Source organism: Pimephales promelas, chromosome 11, assembly GCF_988280905.1.
Source record: "Pimephales promelas chromosome 11, fPimPro1.hap1.1, whole genome shotgun sequence".
Taxonomy (NCBI): Eukaryota; Metazoa; Chordata; class Actinopteri; order Cypriniformes; family Leuciscidae; genus Pimephales; species Pimephales promelas.
The window spans coordinates 17,052,041-17,071,677 of record NC_142779.1 but is presented as its reverse complement, the minus strand read 5'-3'; the positions used below and the strand labels follow the sequence as shown (position 1 = coordinate 17,071,677).

The following is a 19,637-nucleotide window of genomic DNA, read 5'->3' as shown; positions in this document are numbered from 1 at the left end:
ATCTGAACTACATTGATTATTTAAGTTGATTTGACAAAAGAAAAAAATGTGATTGCAAATCATGAAAATATATATATTTTTTATTCAGAGCTCATTAACGACTACATAAACAAATAAAGTTTTAATGAGGTTGGATGATTCGTAAACTCAATCTGTTGTTTTCTTTTATATTGTTTCAAACAAGCAGTTAGTTATTTTAATGATTCATTTGCTATAGTTTGAAGAGAAAAGTATTTACACAAAAGCACAATTTAATTATTATTATTATTATACAATTGAAGAGGTCGGTTTTTTTTTCATTGGTTGTGTACTAAATCGCGCTGGCAAACAATATAAGACGAACACTAATTTCTGACACATTAACTTACAAGAAATAAAACCCTGTCCCCGAGAGCCCATGGCATTGTGATTAATGTGCAACAACAGAAAATCATTGTTCTTTTCAAAATGAGCTCAGATAAGCCCTCGTGAGGTGGTGCGTCATCCGACTCATCAAGTGATGCATTACATTTCCTAGATCATATTAATAAAATGTACTAAGGAGTTGATGTAAAGGATGATGTTTATTAGGTAACTTTTAATGAATACATTTAATTGTTCAAACGTATAACAGTATTCCCTAAACTCCATTACTGGCTTTACACATTGCAATTACATTAAACTTAATTTGTTCCCAATGAACAAACATTAAGTGGGAGGTAGAGGTAGATACTCTCAAGACATTAAATAATGTTGGCTATAACTTTCAAAGCCACATTTACTCACTAAAACGTCATGTAAACAATTTGGCACCATGCACCTTTAGGGTGGAAGCACTATATAAATGTATATTTTCCATTATTAAAAAAAGATTACAATAGTATTGTAATATAGTACAGCAAAACAGATACCGCATGGTCTCATCAATAGTTACCCGACTCACACAGTTTTCAGGAAATTTCCAAGTTCAAGTAATTTCCAGGAATTTTACAAAATCAAACAAAAACCAGCAAACAGTAATAAAAGACAATTTTTGTTCATACAATAAGAGTGTTTTACAATAATAGGGCCAATACAATTATTTTTGTACTTTTTATGGCCAACCTGGAAAGTTTACTGAAACGACTTGCATTTGCACATTTCGTAATCTCCGCTCCGTTTACCTGAAGTCAGCTTTAAGCTTCCACATCCCTTCCTGCCCAGAAAGTCTGTGGAACTCACAAATATTTCTCAGCAGTTCTCTGAACACTGGTGTTTGTGTGGAAGTGAGTCTTGGGGTGAAGTACTCCAGGATCTCCTTGGTGCTCGCCTGGCCATCCACCTGAGCTTGGAAGGCCACAAAGTTCCTCAGGTCAACCAGAAGCTCATCGTGTTCTGTAGGAGTCGCATGCACGGCGGCAGACTGAGTCTCTCTCTCTTCCTCTTCCTCATCCTCTTGTCTTTGTGGTTGATTGAGGTGATTCCTGGCTCTCATTCTAGCGAGAAGAGCGGACGAGGAGAGAGAAGCAGATTCCTCCTGTGCTCCATCACCGCTGAAGTGAGCAGCAGATCCTGGCTTCTTCTCCACCGACTTCTTTATAATAGCTGCATCCTATATTAAAAAAAAAAAAAAAAAAACTAGCTTAACATAATTTATTATTTTATAGGGGGTTCACAGAATATTGTACCCATGTAGACGTACCTTGCATTTCTCTGCTGCTTTTCCCGTTGTTCCAGATGACTGAGAAAGAAGAGTGTTTTTCTTCTGTCCAAACCTTCTCCTAAGAGAGAAATTTATGTTAAAACAGCTTTATTTTATAATATTACAAGACACATAATATTGTTCGGTTATATAAAATTAAAGGGTTGCTTTACCCAAACATGAAAATTATGTCATTGATTACTCACCCTCATGTCGCTCCAAACCTATAAGACATTTGTTCATTTTCTGAACACAAATGAAGATCTTAAAAGTTAATAAAAGCAGCATAAAAGTAATCCATGTGACTCCAGTGGTTTAACCTCAGTTTTATGAAGTGACGTGAGTTTTGTTTGCGGAAAAAACAACACCACAATTAAGTATTTTATTTACAAAATATAATCTCAAACACACGTCCACGCAACAAGTTCTGCGTCGTGGCATTTAATGATTTGTGTTCCGAAGATGAATGAAAGTCTTACAGGTTTGGAGTGACATGAGGGTGAGTAATTAATGAGAATTTTCATTTTTGGGTGAACTAAACCTTTAAAGGAGACGTACTTGACTGGAGGTGGGGTTGCTGTCGTAGACCCTCTTGAGAAAGGCAGCCTGCAGTTTTGCCTGGAGACCTTCAGAGCTCTCAACGCATCCTTCGCAACTCTATTGGCCTCAGCTTCCACAAGTACATAGTCAGGGTTCGATGACTCCATGATGGTGTCATGCTTCATGACACTGTGTATCCCTGATTTTTTAAAGAGTTTGGCTAGAACATAATCGTCACTCTTTTTCTCATTTTTTGCCTCTTCCTCCTCTTCCTCTTTCTTGTATCTCTTTTTCTTCACCAGGTGAGAAATACGGCAGCCCTCAAACCTGACATCCTCAGAGTGCTTGCGTTTTTTATGTTTGCGCTTGAGTCCGTCTAAGGGTAACGTGCCCTTTTCTTGCATTTCACAGTGCTTTTTCTTCTCTCTGTGCTTTTGAGGGCTGTTCGTGGAAGAAAGATCTTTACTAGTGCTGTTTGTCAAACGGTCAGCAATGGAATGAGGTTGAAGGTTATTGTTCGGTGGCTCAGCAGCACTGTTGTTTGAGAGACCGTTGACTGAGGTAGCATTTTTGTTTCCTGATGTGGAATCTTGGTCTTCAGCGCAAAATGCAGATGGTCTCAAGGTCCCCTGAGATGGACGGGAGGTCTTATGTCTTTTTGGAACCTGCACATCTGATCCTGTGCCTATGAAATAATAAAAGATACAACACAATTCAGAAGAGTTCTGTACTGTATCTACATTCAGAAGAAATGTGACAGTATACCTGCTTGTCACTGGGACAGTACCCTCAAACGGCCATCTTTGTATTTTATTTACCCCTGAAAAGTGCATTCTAGTACTTTAAGGGTTCCTATTATTACTCTAAGGCCGTGTGTCCACCAAAGTGTTTTTAACCAGCTGAAAACGCTAGACGTTCTGCTGAAGACGCTGTGCTTTGGGCGCTTGAGAGCGTTTTGGCAGCGCAGCGGTTTTTTCTGTTGAGACGTTTCGTTGCTATGATACAGAATATCCGCAGCAGTTGAATGTTGTGACAGTTGGTCGGTGTGGTATTAGTCCCGCCCCTCCTCCACTGTGATTGGATGGCTGGGTAAAATGTGACAGTGATGAGCGCTGCGTTTTATCCAAAGTTGAACATTTTTCAACTCCCAGCTACCAGTAAAAACGCTGGGCGCTCGGCGCCTCAGCGTGAAAAAAACGCTCAGCGCCTCGGTACGCTCATCGCGTTTAAAAAACGCGGCGCTCCCATTAAAAAACAATTGAAAACATACGCCAGGCGCGTGGAAAAAGGCTTTGGTGGACACACGGTCTAAGGCCATGTGTCCACCAAAACGTTTTTAGCCAACTGAAAACCCCCAGACAATCTGCTGAAGACGTCGTGATTTGGGCGCTTGAGAGCGTTTTGTCAGCAGTGTTTTTTTCCGTTGAGAGGTTTCGTTACTTGCTATGATACAGAATATCCTCAGCAGTTTACTTGAAACTGATTTCGCAGACAATTTGTTTCATACTAAAAATGTATTTTTCATCCATTTTGTTGGGTTAGCTCTGCTGGTTGATGTCATTGTACAGAAAGAATGTTGTGACAGTTGGTCAGTGTGGTTTAGTCCCGCCCCTCCTCCACTGTGATTGGACGGCTGGGTAAAGTGACAGTGATGAGCGCTGCGTTTTATCTAAAGTTGAACATTTTTCAACTCCCGGCAACCAGTAAAAAACACTCAGCGCCTCATTACGCTCATAGCGTTTAAAAAACGCGGCGCTCCCATTGAAAACAATCTGGCGCGTGGAAAAACGCTTTGGTGGACACACGGCTTAAGGTAATAATATACACCTTTTAGGAGTAGATAAAGGTACAAAGTTGTCCCTTTAAGGGTATTGCCCCAGTAACAAGCTGCAGCTGTAGCCCTAAAATGTACAATTTTGTTCTATTTACATTGCCTGATTTTAACACATCTCCTCTTTGTTCTTGCTTATTTGTGCTTGCAAATAAAATATGCTCAAATGGTTATCATATCCATGAATTACCTGCAAATATTGCACTGGTTTCTGTTCCCTGGGAGCCATCAGGACTGCTCAGTGTGAAAAGTTCATAAATGTCGTTAGACTTGAAAAACCGTCTCTGCTTAGGATCTTTCAGCACTCGGTTGGTGAGAAACTGTTTGAAGATTTGTCTATGGAAAGAGACAAGAAATACTGTAGTTGTTTTTTTAATCGCCATTAAGATACACTCTAGCCCCACATTTCCTGAATTACTTCCTTTATAGCCTAAACACTGGCATGCCAAAATCTCACCCTGCTGGACATTTTATCAGCTTAACAAATGCAGGTTAGTTTGAAATTGCAAAATTAATATGTCGACAATCCCACTCTTCGCAGCGTTTCGAAATTCCCATTGCCTCCCTACAAATAACCCAGTAGTCTACGACAGCCTTTAGCGACCAATTAGCGAATTTGTGTTGATATCTAATTAAAAAAATAATGCATTTCAATTACTGTCTATTGAGCTCCTGCAGACAGAAGTAGGACATTATGGATTGTAATAGTCCTCCTCACCATTACCAGCTCCATCTCAATGCCCAGTCCCAGGAAACTAACCTGTGGTAAATCTTCTCCTCAATAGTTCCAGCTGTCAGCAGCCTGTAAACCGTCACCTGCTGTTTCTGCCCGATCCTCCAGGCACGCTCACGAGCCTACGGGAAGAGGTCAATAGTTCAGATCATTACCGATCAGCAGTGCATGCTACAAGCTGAAGATTTTGCATCAGGTACAGCAAGAAGATGCGTTTGGGATGTGAAATACAGCTTCGGCAGACCTGAGTGTCTGTGCTAGGGTTCCAGTCCGGGTCGTAGATTACAACCCGATTTGCTCCAGTCAGATTGACTCCCAAACCTCCAACTTTTGTTGTCAGCAGGAAGACGAAGATGTCCTTGTTCTTTAAAAAGTGGGGGAAACAACTGAATGGATCAATAAATTGGTTCAAAAGCACCAGTACCATCACAGAGAACATAAAACACACCCCGCCACGTCACATTTACCTGGTTGAACTGAGCAATGAGAGGCTGTCTGGACCCAATGGTAGTAGTGCCATCCATTTTGAGATAGGAGAAACCATTCTCCCTCACGAACACCTCCAAGATCTCCAGCATCTGTGCGTGTGTGTGTGGGAGAAAGGGTTTCAGACAGAGCATAAAGAACAGGATTAGTGCTAATAGGATTAAGTGAGATTAATATTACATGTACAGAAGTACCAACTGTGTGGGTTTTAGGTTCTCTCTGAAGCCAAATCTCATTTCTATTGAACAAAGACAGCTGGGTCCTGACAGACACCCTACAATGCAATAAGATCTCCTAATGAATTCTATTAGAGGGCAAAATTACATAATAACTTTATTGGTCCTTTAGTGGTTCTGCTGGAGATGGTGAGAGTGCAGCTTATCCATCAATACTGTGGGTTTATTCGCACTTCTTTATCTCAGCGACGGCCTGATGGATCTACTTGTGTGAATTTGGCTGAAATGACCCAATCACATCTTGGCTGTTGTACATTTCGCCCATCCTTCTTTTCGCCGGTCCTTTCTTACTGACCTGCCTGGACTGGGTGAAAAGCAACACTCGGTGGCCCTGTTTGAACCACAGGCGCAGCAGTGACTCCACCACAATCATTTTCCCAGAGCGTTTCCAGTAGCCGAAGTGCTCCTCCTCGGTCAGCTGGTCGTCAGGGATGCCTCGGAGCAGCCGCGGCCCGCCTGTGAAGAGATCCGGGTGGTTGCACATCTTCCTCAGAGCTATGAGGCCTGAGAAGACCTAGAACCACAAGGTGGGGGGGTTGAGATTAATACACCGGATGGATTTGGTAATACTTTTAATGGAGGGAGAAAAACAATTCTCTCTTTCCATGTAAGAAATAGGAAACACAAATCTTAATATTAATAAACTTGGTTAATTTAATAAAGGTAATTGACCAGAGCAAAGTAAAGTCTCTTCCTTGAAGTAAATGCAGCAGACGTTGCATTATATATGTGGCTTAATGGAGTTTGTGACCACATAAGAGGGGTTTGTAAACTGCTCTGCAACCCACAGCTTTCGTCTGCTCAAAACACATTTAGAGCATTGTGATGAATAGTTTGTATAAAGGAGCTTTTCCTTGTTATGACACTTTGCACATAAAGAGGGTCAGTATTTCACAAGGACTATTTTTTTTATGCAACAAGGCAAGCATCTTCACAGGTAAGGCTGACAAATTTGCCAATTAAACCAATTCTGCATCCATGCAATAAGGTAATTCACAGTAAAGCAAAAGTATCTGTACATATATTAGTAATAGTTGCAGTTTAGTTTTACATATTTAGTACTTTATTGTCAGCATAAAAATTTGCGTGAAAAGAAGTAAAAGAACATTTTAGCAAGTTTGTATTAGTATAGTTTGACTTATGTTTGCCGTTATGAGAGCTGTGCTTGAAAACCTGTTGATAACTTGACAGAATGATCGTTTTAGTGACCAAGAAATAATGGCAAATCATACATTTTCCTTATTCATTTTACATGATAAAATGCCTTAAAACACAAACTTTTTAGGTTTAAATAAGATTTTGAATCCCAATGTGGGCTTTTGAATGCCACTATTTGGATTTGAGTGTTTAAACCCACTATATAAATTCCAGAAGCTCTCTAAATGTTTTTTTTTTCTTACACTCTTTTGAACAAGCACAATTGTGTTAAAAAAATAGCAGTACAACATCAGTAACCTTATTAACCATTGTTATTAATAGTAGTGATATTTCCGCACTGCAAAAAATTTACTTGTAGATGTAATAGTGTAATAGAAAAACAACAAACCCAACTGTCATGACTTTTGATTAAAAAGTTGATTGGTGAGGTGAAAATGTATAAAACAAAGTGCAGCAAATTATAGAATGCTCAGCTAAAATGTTCCCAAATGCTTTAAAATGGCAACAAAAACCTGAAACACGCACAAGAAAATTACCTCAACCCCATTGGTGAGATTAAAAATGGAGTTTCTGAGGCATAACCCAACAATTCACAAGAACCATGTAATGTAATTTGTCAATCCTTGGCTGAAATACCCGTTTATAGGTGCTTGAAGTTGGTTGACTCGATGCAACGCAGATGAACAGAAGTTATCAACAACAAGTTATGCAACTAAATATTAGTTCAGTATTGGTTCAAAATAATAATCCTTTTCTTCGCTTCCTGTAAAAGAATAACGCCGACTTGATATGCTTTAATTTGGATTTGAATGTGTAATGTTTTCAACATTTGAAATATGGAAATAAAAGCTATTGAAAAATATTAGCACGTTATTCACTTTTATTAATGCACTGCTATTTATTTGAACACAACAGTATGTGAACATATAATGATAGGGGATGTCACCACTCTCAAGTGAACTGAATAATGAATGAGGCTTTTTACATAGTGGGGAATAGAAGATCATCAATTTTAAAAATTGATCACACTGATGTTTTACACATGTATCCCTTACATGCATGTCTCCATTCAGAATTTGATAAACCTCTTTGGAGTCCAAAAAAGTCTGGTAAACCTGCCGCTGATCTTCCGTTAACCTGCAGAACAGGACCTGTTTGGACAATAAAACATTATGGGCTGTAATTGAGTAGATGTTTGGCTTGTAGTCGCCATATAATTGTTCATTCAACACTAGGAAGTTTCAATGTTACAAGCTTGATGCTTTGACTTTCTTTGGAACTACTTTTTCAGATAAAACAATATGAACTAACTGGCCAAACTGTGCCTAAAATGCAAGTGATGTTGTCATGCAAGAAATACAAAGATGACTAGTAAGTATTGCATGGGCACCTGTTCGTTTTTGTCAGGTAAAGAGAGGTTTGCTTTCACATCAGCCTTCATTCTCCTCAGGAGGTAAGGGTTAATCGTGTCACGAAGAACACAAGCACATTTATAGGCAGTCTGGACCTGAGGATTATAAATAAAACAAATAAATACATTTGTGACAACAAAAAAAAAGGTCTCCACAAAAATGTTAAGCAGCACAACAGTGTTCAACACGGATAATAATAAGCAATGACTCTTTAACACCAAATCAGTATATTAGAATGATTTCTGCTGTAAATGAAGCTTTGTAATCACAGGAATAAAATTACATTTTTAAATACATTAAAATAGAAAACAGTTATTTTCACAATATTATTTTGATTAAATATAATATTTTATTAAATATATGCAGCTATAAAAGACTTCTTTCAAAAACACAGACCCCAAACTTACAGTAGTGAACTTTTTGCGAGCAAACACACCAACTACTCTAAATATATTTATGCTTGCCTTATGGCTAAATAACCAGCATCCACTTCAATACATTTTATGAAAGCCAAACAAATGAGTGTGTCCTGAGGCATGTCAACAGCCGCTTGTTCTCTTTCTCTCCTCCTATCAGCAGATTGACACATTAAAGATTCATAAGAGTGCTGCTGGACTCCAGAGGGGGGCTACACTCTTTTATCAATAATGTTCTCCTGATCCAGCGTTAGGCCAAATGCCATTTAGCTGTAATTTAAAGGGGTTTGCAGATCAAAAGAAAGCCTACAGTGGAACCACAACACTGCAGGGCATACAACGAGCCCAGATTAGGGCCCATTTGAGAGGACAAAAGAGAGAGAGAGAGAGAGAGAGAGAGAGCAAGAGAAAGACAGAGAAGCAGAGGTTAGATGTGTGAATAAGTTGTGATACAGCATATGCTTCATAATAGAGCTGGCTGCAAAAGAGCTCAAGACTTCATGTTTCAGGACCTGTAAGTTTTCATTCATTTCTTCAATAAATGCATTATCATTTTTAAGGTTTTCACCAATTTTAAAGACCCGTTTATTTTTCCCTAGTCCGTTTTAAATGGTCCCGCAATGTGAAAGAATATTTGTACTTTTAAAAGTAAACGTGTCTCTGAATTTATATATGGTCATAAAGCTGCATGCATAATTATAAAAGAATTAGATACATGTTGTTTAAAAGGCACTTAAAAATTTCTATAATATCAAAATGTTGTTTCCTTTTTTCTTTTTTTTTCTTTTTTTACAAAAAAAAAAAAACCCTCCAGATTTAAAGTAGATTTAAAAATGAAACACATTTTTAAAGTAGAATGTCTCACACACACGATTTTAATTAGTGCACAGGACAGACGTTAGTTAATTTTTCACATATTTTGGATGCAAAGAAATATGTACTGCATAAAGTGTGTAAATTCTAATTGCAAGGTTGTAAAGTCTTCCCTCATTTCTCAAATGAATATCCACTAAAAGAAAATTTATGAATGTACGGGGCTGGTCAGCAGGACTATGCAGACAGCTGGAAAAATGAGAGAGCACCATGAGTCAGGGGTTAGCTATCTTCAACCATTTAATAACGTTAATAATTAGTAAAGGTTTTTATTATTGGCAAAGGAAACATCAATAGCCTTTTAAAGCAGTTCAGAAATGAAATCCATAAAGTAAGCGTGCTATTAAAAAGGTTTCCTAATAATGGCACATCTACATTCCATTTACCATGCAGCCATCAGTACGCTGTTAGAAGGTTTTTATATGCCTTTGAATTAATACAGGCACTTCCATCTCCGTGTAATATAGAGTGTGTTCTGCATTCATTACGCAGTTATATTTGATGTAAATTCTAGGTTTATATATGAATAATAAGAGAATTTTAACTGCACTGACGGGTGATGAGTGGTTCACCTGAACTGGAGACGCATTAGAGTATCCACCCATGGTAATGGGCACAGAGAACTGCTCCATGAAGACGGGCAGGGTCCCCAGCTTTCCTGGAAACACAAAGTCAAAGAGCGACCACAGCTCTTTGAGGTTGTTCTGCATGGGTGAGCCCGAGAGGATGAAACGGTGGGGTGTCCGGAACTGAGTACGGGGAAAAAAGAAATCAGTGAATATCCTTGATGATAAGATGTAAGTTAATCAAGTAATCAAAATAGTTTTAGAAGCCTACCCGTGCACGCGGTCAGATACTTGACAATGAAACCCCATTTAAGATGGATTTGGTTTTAAAGCTCCATTAGCTTCAGTTTATTCAATACTAAATCAAAGTGTTGCGAAATTTCCAATTGATTTTTTTAATATAGCGATCGATAGCTCTGGAGCTCATATAACTTGATGCAGACTGAACTATGTTAATTTCGAAAAGGTCAATTAGCTTTACTTCCGTGCTTTGTGATAACCGCAAGTCTTTATTCAACAGCTTGAGTGTAAAATGCAGGAAAAGAAAGCAACGGTCACCTGCTTGCATGCCATAGTCACCCCAGCGTTGGGGTTCCTAATCTTGTGGCCCTCATCCAGGATGACGTAATGCCAGTCGTACTTCTGGATGTAATCTTGCATAATGCGTATGTATGAGTAGGAAGTGATGAGGATGCCGTGACTTGCCACTATTTCCGGGATGAGCTTTTCCTGAAAATAAGGAATAAAGTAAAACCGGAAAGTAAACTCACTCGCACAACAATGTCTTTTTTTGGCTGTTAATTAAATTGAGGAAATTGCAATAGGTTGCCGGTATCAGGCCTCTGGTGATAGCATCTTCATCAGAACAACGAGTCTATACGTCTGCTTTGACGTCTCACATGAACGGTCTCAAGAGTGTTCCAATTATAGATGTGCAAAGCGACTAACCTCTGTTCCCAACCCCCCCTCCACACTTCTTTTTTTTTTTTTTACTTTGTAGCCAATTAATCAGGTACATCTGCTCTACAGGAGTGTTAGTGTTAGCGTGAAGGCGGTATCATTAGGTGCCAACACTGCATAAACGTTCCTCTGTCTCTCTCCCACAAGCTCTTGAGACCAACTCTCCACCTAGAGGGCAAAGCACGGACTGCCAGACAACAACCCCCATTAATCACTGTGTCAGGCAGGATGGGGAGGGGGGCAGTGAAGACCACTCACAGTAAACACTTCACAGCCGCCCCACAGCAGCTCCTGCTACCTTAGCTTTAATTAATTTAACATTTCCTTGGAGCCAATTCGACTCCACACACTTGGATATTTGCTGACAAGGGGAAAAATCTCACGCTGGCATAAACGTTACAGGCCGAAGCGACACAGTTCATCTTAATCTTGTTGTCATGTTGCTTGTATAGAAAAAGTTAGAGCATTGAGATTACATATGTTGAGAGTAAACAAAACAGTTTACATTATGAAAGTCTCAAGAATGGACATCCTCAGCTCCAGCAGAGCGTGTCTCACCTTTTTGCTGGTGAAGGAGCCCGTGTCGTGGAGGACAGCAACACGGAAAGGAGGCCACCATGTGTGGAACTCTTTCACCCACTGATGCATGACTGTAGCCGGACACACAATAACCGTTGGCCCCAGTCCAGCATACCTGTAGGAGAAGGGAATGTGGTCACAACACTGGAGAAACTGTGTTTTTACAAGGCAATTAATATGCAATAAGTCATCTGCCTTTCATTTGGGGTAAATGAAAGCCTTTGATTAAAAATCAATCATTCCTATACATATAGGAATGATTATTAATTTCAAATTTAAAAGATCATACTTGCCCAAAATTAAAAAAAAAAAATAATAATAATAATAAAAAATAATAATAAAAAAAAAAAATATATATATATATATATATATATATGAATTTGGGGTAAGTATGATCTTTTAAATTGGAAATTACTTGGAGCTATTTATATATAGTAAGTAGGAAAATAATACTATTCAGTAAGGATGCACTAAATTGATAAAAAGTGACAGTAAAGAGTTATAATGTCATAAATGGATTGTTTAATTTATTCAAATAAATGCTGTTCTTTTTACTTTATTTTATTTATCAAATTAGAATGATTTCTGAAGGATTATGTGAGACTGGGGAAATGGCTGCTGAAAATTCAGCTTTGCCATCACAGAAATATATGACATTTAAATGAATCAATAAATGTATATGGATTCAATTCAGTGAGGAATTGGGCTACACTGTTTTACTGTATGTACGTATGTATATTTATACACACACACGCACACAAATACAGTAAAACATAGTGTGGGCCAATTCCTCACTGAATTGAATCCATCACAGCAGTTAGTGAATCATCATGTGACTCACTTACTGAATAAGTTACATCATATTCCTTATATAAATGAGGGTACGTTTTGTGTCAATATAATTACTGGCTGATTGTCCATTTTACATTTTGGAGAAATCCACCTAAAATGTCTTGCAATTATACATTAAACTTTAAGGTGATGAACCCCATGAGCTTACACCACAGCTGTTCCGGTCTTCCTCTCCATATGAGTGTTCACTAAAGAAATGAACTGAAAAAACATGCACTAAATGGCTTTAGGAGCATTATGGCTTGATATGATATTCCGGATTGTGAAAGCCATTGATAGCGAGCTATAATCGAGTTTGCAAACAATCAATTTGCTGATGGGCGACGCCAGACAGCTTATTGACTAGCCAGGAGGGCCTCCACCCCGAGAGTGTTTGGCAAGAAAAGCAAAAAAAGTAAAAAGGCACTACTACCTTAAACGTGTTTAATTACATCTTTCATGTTTCATTTTCCACCCTCCCCTCCCAACAAGCAGTCTCTATTTCATGTCACGTTCTTGTTTCTCCTTTGATGTCGCCACTAAGAGAATTAGAGGAATATCATAATTGAAACGTCTTTAATAATTCACGGCAAACCTCTCTCCGCTAGAAATCCAGCTGCTGAAATATTCATCGCAATCGAGACTTTGAGTCTGGGAGGGGTGGGGGAGACAGCTGACGTCTGTGTTTATGTGTGCTCGTGTTTATGACTGTTTGTACACATGTATGGGTGCATGTTGGACTCGGTGGCTGATGATGATGAGCGTGTTTTGGAAAGGAAGAGACTCAACGCACAAAGACAGAAGTAAGGAAGAAAGAAAAAGAGCAAGAGAAGGTATAAATACTATGGAAGCCCATTTCCACCTCAGATATTAGGTATTAAATTATATCTACGTAATTATAATATATAAATCATTTTTATTCTTATATAGAAATGATTCATTGCGTAGAAATTATTTGTATTCTGAGGTGGAAAAAGATTTTCATCAATGAAATTAGATAAATACAGTAAAAGTCCCTTGCCTGTAATTGGAGCCACGTGTTCTTAGTTTGCTGTAGCTCAGGCCTGCCAGGAAGGCAATTATCTCTATCGTCTTGCCCAGACCCATCTCGTCTCCCAGAATGCCTCCTGCTTGCTGGCAGTGCAGTTCCCACATCCACCTGACACCTGTCTGCTGATACCTGGACAACAAAAGCAAACGTTTTGTCACACAAAACGCAGCCACAGCACAAACACAAACACAGTGGCTGATGAATTAATCATAGGGCCATTATCACTATTGATTCTGGATAAATGGGCCATAAGTGTTGCCCAACTGATGTGCTGTAAAACACATCCAGAACACAACAGCCTGAGTACTTCTTTCTAAGCCTAAAGCACTTCACAGCTCAGCTTTCAGGTCTCATTAATTCAAAATTGTGAGTCATTTCTGTACACATTTAATATTTCACATTGGCTGTGTCTGAAAACTTAGGCAGCTGACTTGTTGCCTCGCTGCTTTAAATTATCAGGCGATGACTTTGCAGCCAGGAAACTTTTGTACCTCACGAAACTGATTTCGGAGAGACTTCGAAAACATAATGGTAAAGGTAATGATCCTCAGAAAAAAAAGTGAGAGCTTTGGTGAAAACTAAGAATATTTAATTACTACAATAGTAATTTCTCAGTATAAATGACATCAAAAGTTTAAAGCTTTATTCAGGCGGGCCATGATCCCGCATCTTCCGAAGGCAGCCTTTTTAAAGGGTAATTCCACCGGTGGAGACATGAATACATATTGATAGTAGGTCATGTATGTAGTAGAATAGTATCATAAATTTCTAATTTGGGTCCTTCTTAGCCGATAAAAGGCAGAAAATGACTTGTAGACAACAATCCCCATAGTGCATTGCAATGCTCAGCTCTGCAGGCCACTTCCATTACTCCTCCCATTAATGTAGACTAGAGTTGAGGTCCACTCTATGCTACCACCTGGAAATCATTCTGCACAATGAAATCAGATAATGGGCGGTAATATAATATGATGACAATACGATAAAAGCATATAATATTTTGGACGCAGCCATTGTATGTGTAAGTTATGGATTGTTTTCTTTCACTATGAGAGCATGTGTGATTTGTGCGAGCCGTACTTGAAGAGTTTCTTCCAAAGGAAACCAGGTACTTTAAATCCTTCATCAAACTCTGCTTCACTCTCCTCAGTCTCCTCTTCCCCTGCTTCTCTCTTTGCCTCTTTCTCCCGAAGTCTTTGCCTTTTCCACTTCCTGCAAGAAGACAAAACCACAACATTAGCACTATATTTGAAATGCTCTCTTCACAACCGGCATCAGCTTGAAGCCTTTTGAAGCTGCACATAATCACAGTACTATCAACTAGGACTACAGAATCAAGAAGTTGTTATCTAATGAATAAACCTGTTTACTTTACAGGCCTTTTTTCCAACTGTAAATTATTCAGTTCACGTTGATTTCTTTCCAAATAATATCATGTAAAAATATTAATTTCATTGCATTCATACATTTCCAATCTTTAAATAAAACGTGATGCAAGCATGATATTATATATATCGACTTTACATTGGCCTTTGGCCACCTTGCACTCGAAGATATCAGCATCGGCTATATAAAGTAAAAATCTGTGTATTTTACAGATTTTTCCCCATAAAGATTTCAAATAAATGAAATGTGAAATTTTGAAATGAAAGGTGATACAAGTGTGACATACTGTATATATACAACTCTTCTCTCCAAGATATCAGCAAGGCCTTAAAAAAATCCTTATCAGCCGACCACTAAGCACAAGGTTCAGTGACAAAATGGCTTGAGTAGCCGTGCGTCATCCTGTTAAAAAATAGAAAGAGGCCACAAACTGGTGTGGACACAATGTCACGCTAAACGACAGACCCCGTCGAGACATTCCCCATGCTGAAGAATTCACATAACGTATTTGATTAACGATCTTCTCAAACTAAAACAAGTCTTCTGCTGACATTTCAAATTTGACTCCGTTAAAGATGCCTCCAATGGGAAAGTCGGCAAGGTACAGTCAAATACCAAAAGTCCCTGGCCTCGGTTTTTAATTTCCTAGCCAAAGAACTATAGACAGACAAAGACAGAAACAGTCTAGAGTGAGAGCAAGAGCGAGAGACCTTTCCTTTCCTCTGCCCCTCACTCCAGCAGGCCAGATTTAATTGACCCACTTCTAGCTTCAGGGAAAGCTAGAGCAGTTAGTGGTAGTGTCGTCAGAAAAGCAAATTAAGATTGATACAGACAATTAGGAGTTTGAGCTCCTCAAGAAAGGAATGGAGAGAGGAGTGTAGGGAAAAAAATCCATCTTCATTTGGGGTTGGTCCTGTCACTCCGCAATGAAACTGTTCCCTTTATCTGGGGCTTCCGAGACTGCACTTGTAATTAAGTCAAGACTAAGCATTGGTTCAGTTAATTATGTTTTTCCCCCCTTTCCTCCACCACTCAGCATTGCTACGGCTCCACCATAGCAGAAGAGAGTGGCTGCATTCACATTTAAACCAACCAGAGCAGGGAAACTATGGAGAGAGAGAGCATGCCAACTCAATTTGCTTACTATAAATATGAATGCATAAATCTTGTTAGGTTTGCGTCCATCTATTTGCACATTAACACTGGAATAAATACATGCATACCATAATGAGAAAATATGAATAGGCATAGAATTTGCTTAGTCAAGGAACAGCAGCCAATTTCATCAGTGGATTAGGCTATCTGTTCTAGCATACATGCTAGGCAAAGTAACTAAACATTCGAATGGCCTTAGACTGTAATGACTGTGACAGTTTAGGAAATGATGGATTCAGACGAAACTTACCTAATCCTTTGCCTGTAACACTCGATATCTCCATCATCTTTACATCTCTTGACTTTTCCGCCTTTCTGAGAGTCTTCATCCTCCGAGCTGCTAGGGATGTACTCGTCACTCTCGTCCTCCTTCTTGGAATTCCTGGTTTTGGCCTGGTTCTTCTTCTTGTACGGTTTCAGTTCATATTCCTCATCTTTATCCACCCAGAACTCATCATCATCTCTCTCTGGTTCCTCGGGATCCATCAGCTCATCACTCGGGACATACTCTGAACCCTCACTATCTGACGCCTGTTCTCCATCGCCTTTCCTCCTCCTGGCTTGGGACAGCTCCTTCTCCACCTTGGGCCTAGCTTTGGGGTGAGCCCTCAAGGCGGTCCTCTGGAGCTTTCGCATTCGCTTTTGGAGCTTCTTATCTTTGCTGGAGAGGGATCCGTTTTTTTGCTCTTTGCCATGCGTCGTCTCTCGTGAGAGCTTCTTAGTGATCTTCTTCTTTAGGACGGGTCTCTTCCTGCTCTCCGCTAACATGGCTTGATCGTTAAGGTACTTGTCAAATCCTGAGTTCTCACAGAGCATAACCTTCCGCGGCTCTTTCTTCTCTGGCTTTTGAGGGATCCGTGAACCGAAGGGGGTCATGTGACCTGTGCGGATGAGCTCTTCCCATTCGGACTCCTGAGCTGGCATGAGCATGCTGCCCAGAGTGGATGGGCCTGGTTCTAACAGAGACAAACAGGGTATAGATTAGTACCACTATTGTCATAAAAGCATTTTAAAGCAAACATTCAAAGGAACACAATGAGAGAAATGATCCGAGTGACACTTTCAATGATACAGCCATTCCGTAACATTTTGTTTAAATGTATACAAGACGTTTTTAACAATGAATCATTAATAAATAACCTCTGAAAACACTGAACATAAAGCACTCCCAAATATTTAAATTGCATTGGAGAATTTATTGTGTTATCATAAATCTTAAAATAATTTTAAATAATATTTAAAAGAAATAATTGTCAATATTATAATTTATTTCAACTGACTGAGCCAGTGGTCAAACATTTAAAATGTGCTGTGCAGTTTTATGCTGTAATATGGAAAATAAGGTAAAAAAAAGAGCATTTTAAAACAATCCCAAGGTGCCAGCGTTGCACATTAAAAAGTACCACTACTGGTCCCACAATAGCAAATTAAAACAAACATCCAAGATGCAGACATTCTGAAACTGTATAATTTATGGCGCCCATGGCATATAAGCAAAGTGATTGTTCAGCTAGATCAAAGGAGTATATGATGCACCAATGATATGGCTAATAATGCATGTAAAGCTTCTGCAAAGGATTGTGCTTCAAACTTACCTTCGTCATCATCCTCAATCAATAATTCTGCCTCAAGCTTCTGAATGTCTTCTCCACCAAGAACAGATTGCAATCTCTTCTGCTTGGCTCTGATCTTTTTTAACTGCTTCTCCTGTAAAAGATAACAGGCTTCTGAAGTATTGTGTGGTAAGGGTTTTAAGAAAAAAGGTATATATAAAGGATTTTGCTTTAAAAAATGAGATGGTAGATACCTAATAAATTTCCAACAACATAAAATCTATTGAGGTATATGAAAATGATTTAATAACAATCCAGGATACGCTCACCTTGTTTTCTTTTTGTCGTTTGACAGACTCAATTTTCCGACTGATGTCCTTGCTGGAGGCAGCATGAGGGGCTAACTGCTCTAAAATTTTGTTGATGTGCTTCAAAGCACTTGTACATGACCTGAAATACATTAAAAGACAATTGCAAAAGGTGACATCACATTCCAGCATTCACACTGACATTTCATGACAGATTTACATGTTCAGTTTCAAGAGCAACAAAGGAAGCATAAATTTACCTGACGTCATCCAGTACAGACTCGTATTCTTTCTCTGCCTCTGCTTTGGCTGCAGCCTGGTTGGCCTCCTGAATGGCCCTGTCCACCTGCTGCAACACACCTTGTTCGAGAACGTCTTGGTCATATACATCCACTCCCAATCCCTGCAGCTCAGCAGCCTGAGAGTTGTGGTCCACTGATCGGATCTCCTGACGGTTGATATGGAGTAGGGGCTGCGATTTTCTAGGATTCTGTGCCCCAACATTCTCCGGACATGTAGCCACTGGCTCTTCCTTACTGCTTCCTGGGATGGAAAGGCCATTGTCTTCTTGGACTCCAGGAGTAAGGGCACTGACAGGGCTGGACATGGGAGCCAGGGTCTGGTCCTTGTTACCTTCTACTGGCATTGTTAAGGAACTGTGAATAAGGATGATCTAAGACTGTGATTTTGGACATATTGAATTAGACACCAAAGTAACAGTATTATATTAATAACAGGGAAACTCTACAGTAATAATGGCTTATATATAGAATCATAAAGTTTTTTTTTTGTAGTTATTTCTATAAATGATAAAACATATGCACCGATCAATTAAGTTACAGTCACTGGATAACACAACAAAAGAGATTTACAATAACTAAATGCTATGACAGCTTCGATTTACAGCACACAATAACAACGCGACAAATTAATTTGAAGACAAATGTGGTTATATTGATATTTCATTATAAATATATACAAATAAAACAATTTAAAGAATGTTTTAAGCAATAGTATTGGCTTATGTGCTAAATGCTAACTGCTAGCATATTATTATTATTGTTGTTTGTCCTCAACTGAACTCCTCAACTGCCCAGCAATAAACAACAAACCTTTACAACGACCCGATTCTTTCAAATGATTTATTCGTTTAATGTGAAATCCATTAAGATCTCGATTTTCGTTGTTTCGCTGTGTACTACTAACGTTATATAGCATATGAACTTGTTACACAATCAATGCATAATAAACTGTGAAGGAAGAGAGTTTAAGGCACCATCAATGTCCCCGGCTTAGGAAACATACCAAAATAAAAGTCAAACAATTCCTTCGTACTTGGTTCATAAACCTCCGACATAATGATAATAACTTGGATGCATTTTTCTTTAAATGGTAGTGCGTTTTTCTTGAATTCTGAATTAATTAATTAATTAAATTAATTAATGAACTCTGAAAATACAGAACATAAAGCACTCCCAAATATTTAAATGTTATTGGAGTATGTATTGTGTTATCATAAATTGTGGAATATTTACATCTACCGTTGAATTTGAAATTAATTTTATTTAATATTTTTTTTAACAATATAATTGAATTGAAGCCTTATAATTTTTTTTTTGAGTTAGTTGTCATAAATTGACAGTATGCTGGAGGATTTTTATATGTTTAGCAATGTATAGCGAAAATAAGTAAAAAAAAAAAAAAAAAAAAAAAAAATCTTTAAAAAATATCTATATGAAAACAAATGTCAAGGCGCCAACGCAACGTTAGCCCTAAACGTTTCTTATCACACAGCGCCCTCTTGAGATCAGAATTTTTACAATCCCTTCCATGAATTTACCACAGGAACCCTCTTGGTACCTTTTGATTTTTACAGTAGCAACAGTAAACATTATTAAGGGGT

The 19,637-nt window shown here is 38.6% G+C and overlaps 1 protein-coding gene across 1 annotated transcript; it reads right to left on the bottom strand.

Annotated features, from left to right (window-relative positions):
* Nucleotides 1–544: 544 nt before the first annotated feature.
* ercc6 (ERCC excision repair 6, chromatin remodeling factor) lies at nucleotides 545–18,999 on the bottom strand. The gene is made up of 20 exons (XM_039671763.2): nucleotides 18,847–18,999; nucleotides 17,995–18,390; nucleotides 17,756–17,876; nucleotides 17,469–17,580; nucleotides 16,124–16,829; nucleotides 14,413–14,544; nucleotides 13,303–13,461; nucleotides 11,430–11,565; nucleotides 10,470–10,640; nucleotides 9,918–10,094; nucleotides 8,035–8,151; nucleotides 7,700–7,795; nucleotides 5,782–6,000; nucleotides 5,232–5,342; nucleotides 5,009–5,128; nucleotides 4,792–4,886; nucleotides 4,222–4,367; nucleotides 2,219–2,885; nucleotides 1,661–1,739; nucleotides 545–1,570 (listed from the first exon to the last, which is right to left on the bottom strand). The coding sequence occupies exons 2-20, from the start codon at nucleotides 18,378–18,380 to the stop codon at nucleotides 1,139–1,141; spliced, it is 4,182 nt and encodes a 1,393-aa protein (XP_039527697.2). The 5' UTR covers nucleotides 18,381–18,390; nucleotides 18,847–18,999; the 3' UTR covers nucleotides 545–1,138.
* Nucleotides 19,000–19,637: the final 638 nt, after the last annotated feature.

Bases quoted from the DNA above. Each gene is read 5' to 3' on its own strand.
- ercc6 (XM_039671763.2), bottom strand. From the start codon at position 18,380: ATGCCAGTAGAAGGTAACAAGGACCAGACCCTGGCTCCCATGTCCAGC. The intron at 7,796-8,034 runs GTGCCCATGCAA...TTGTCCAAACAG, and splicing joins TACCTGACAAAAACGAACAG to GTCCTGTTCTGCAGGTTAAC. The intron at 4,887-5,008 runs GTCTGCCGAAGC...CTCTTCCCGTAG, and splicing joins ACCCTAGCACAGACACTCAG to GCTCGTGAGCGTGCCTGGAG.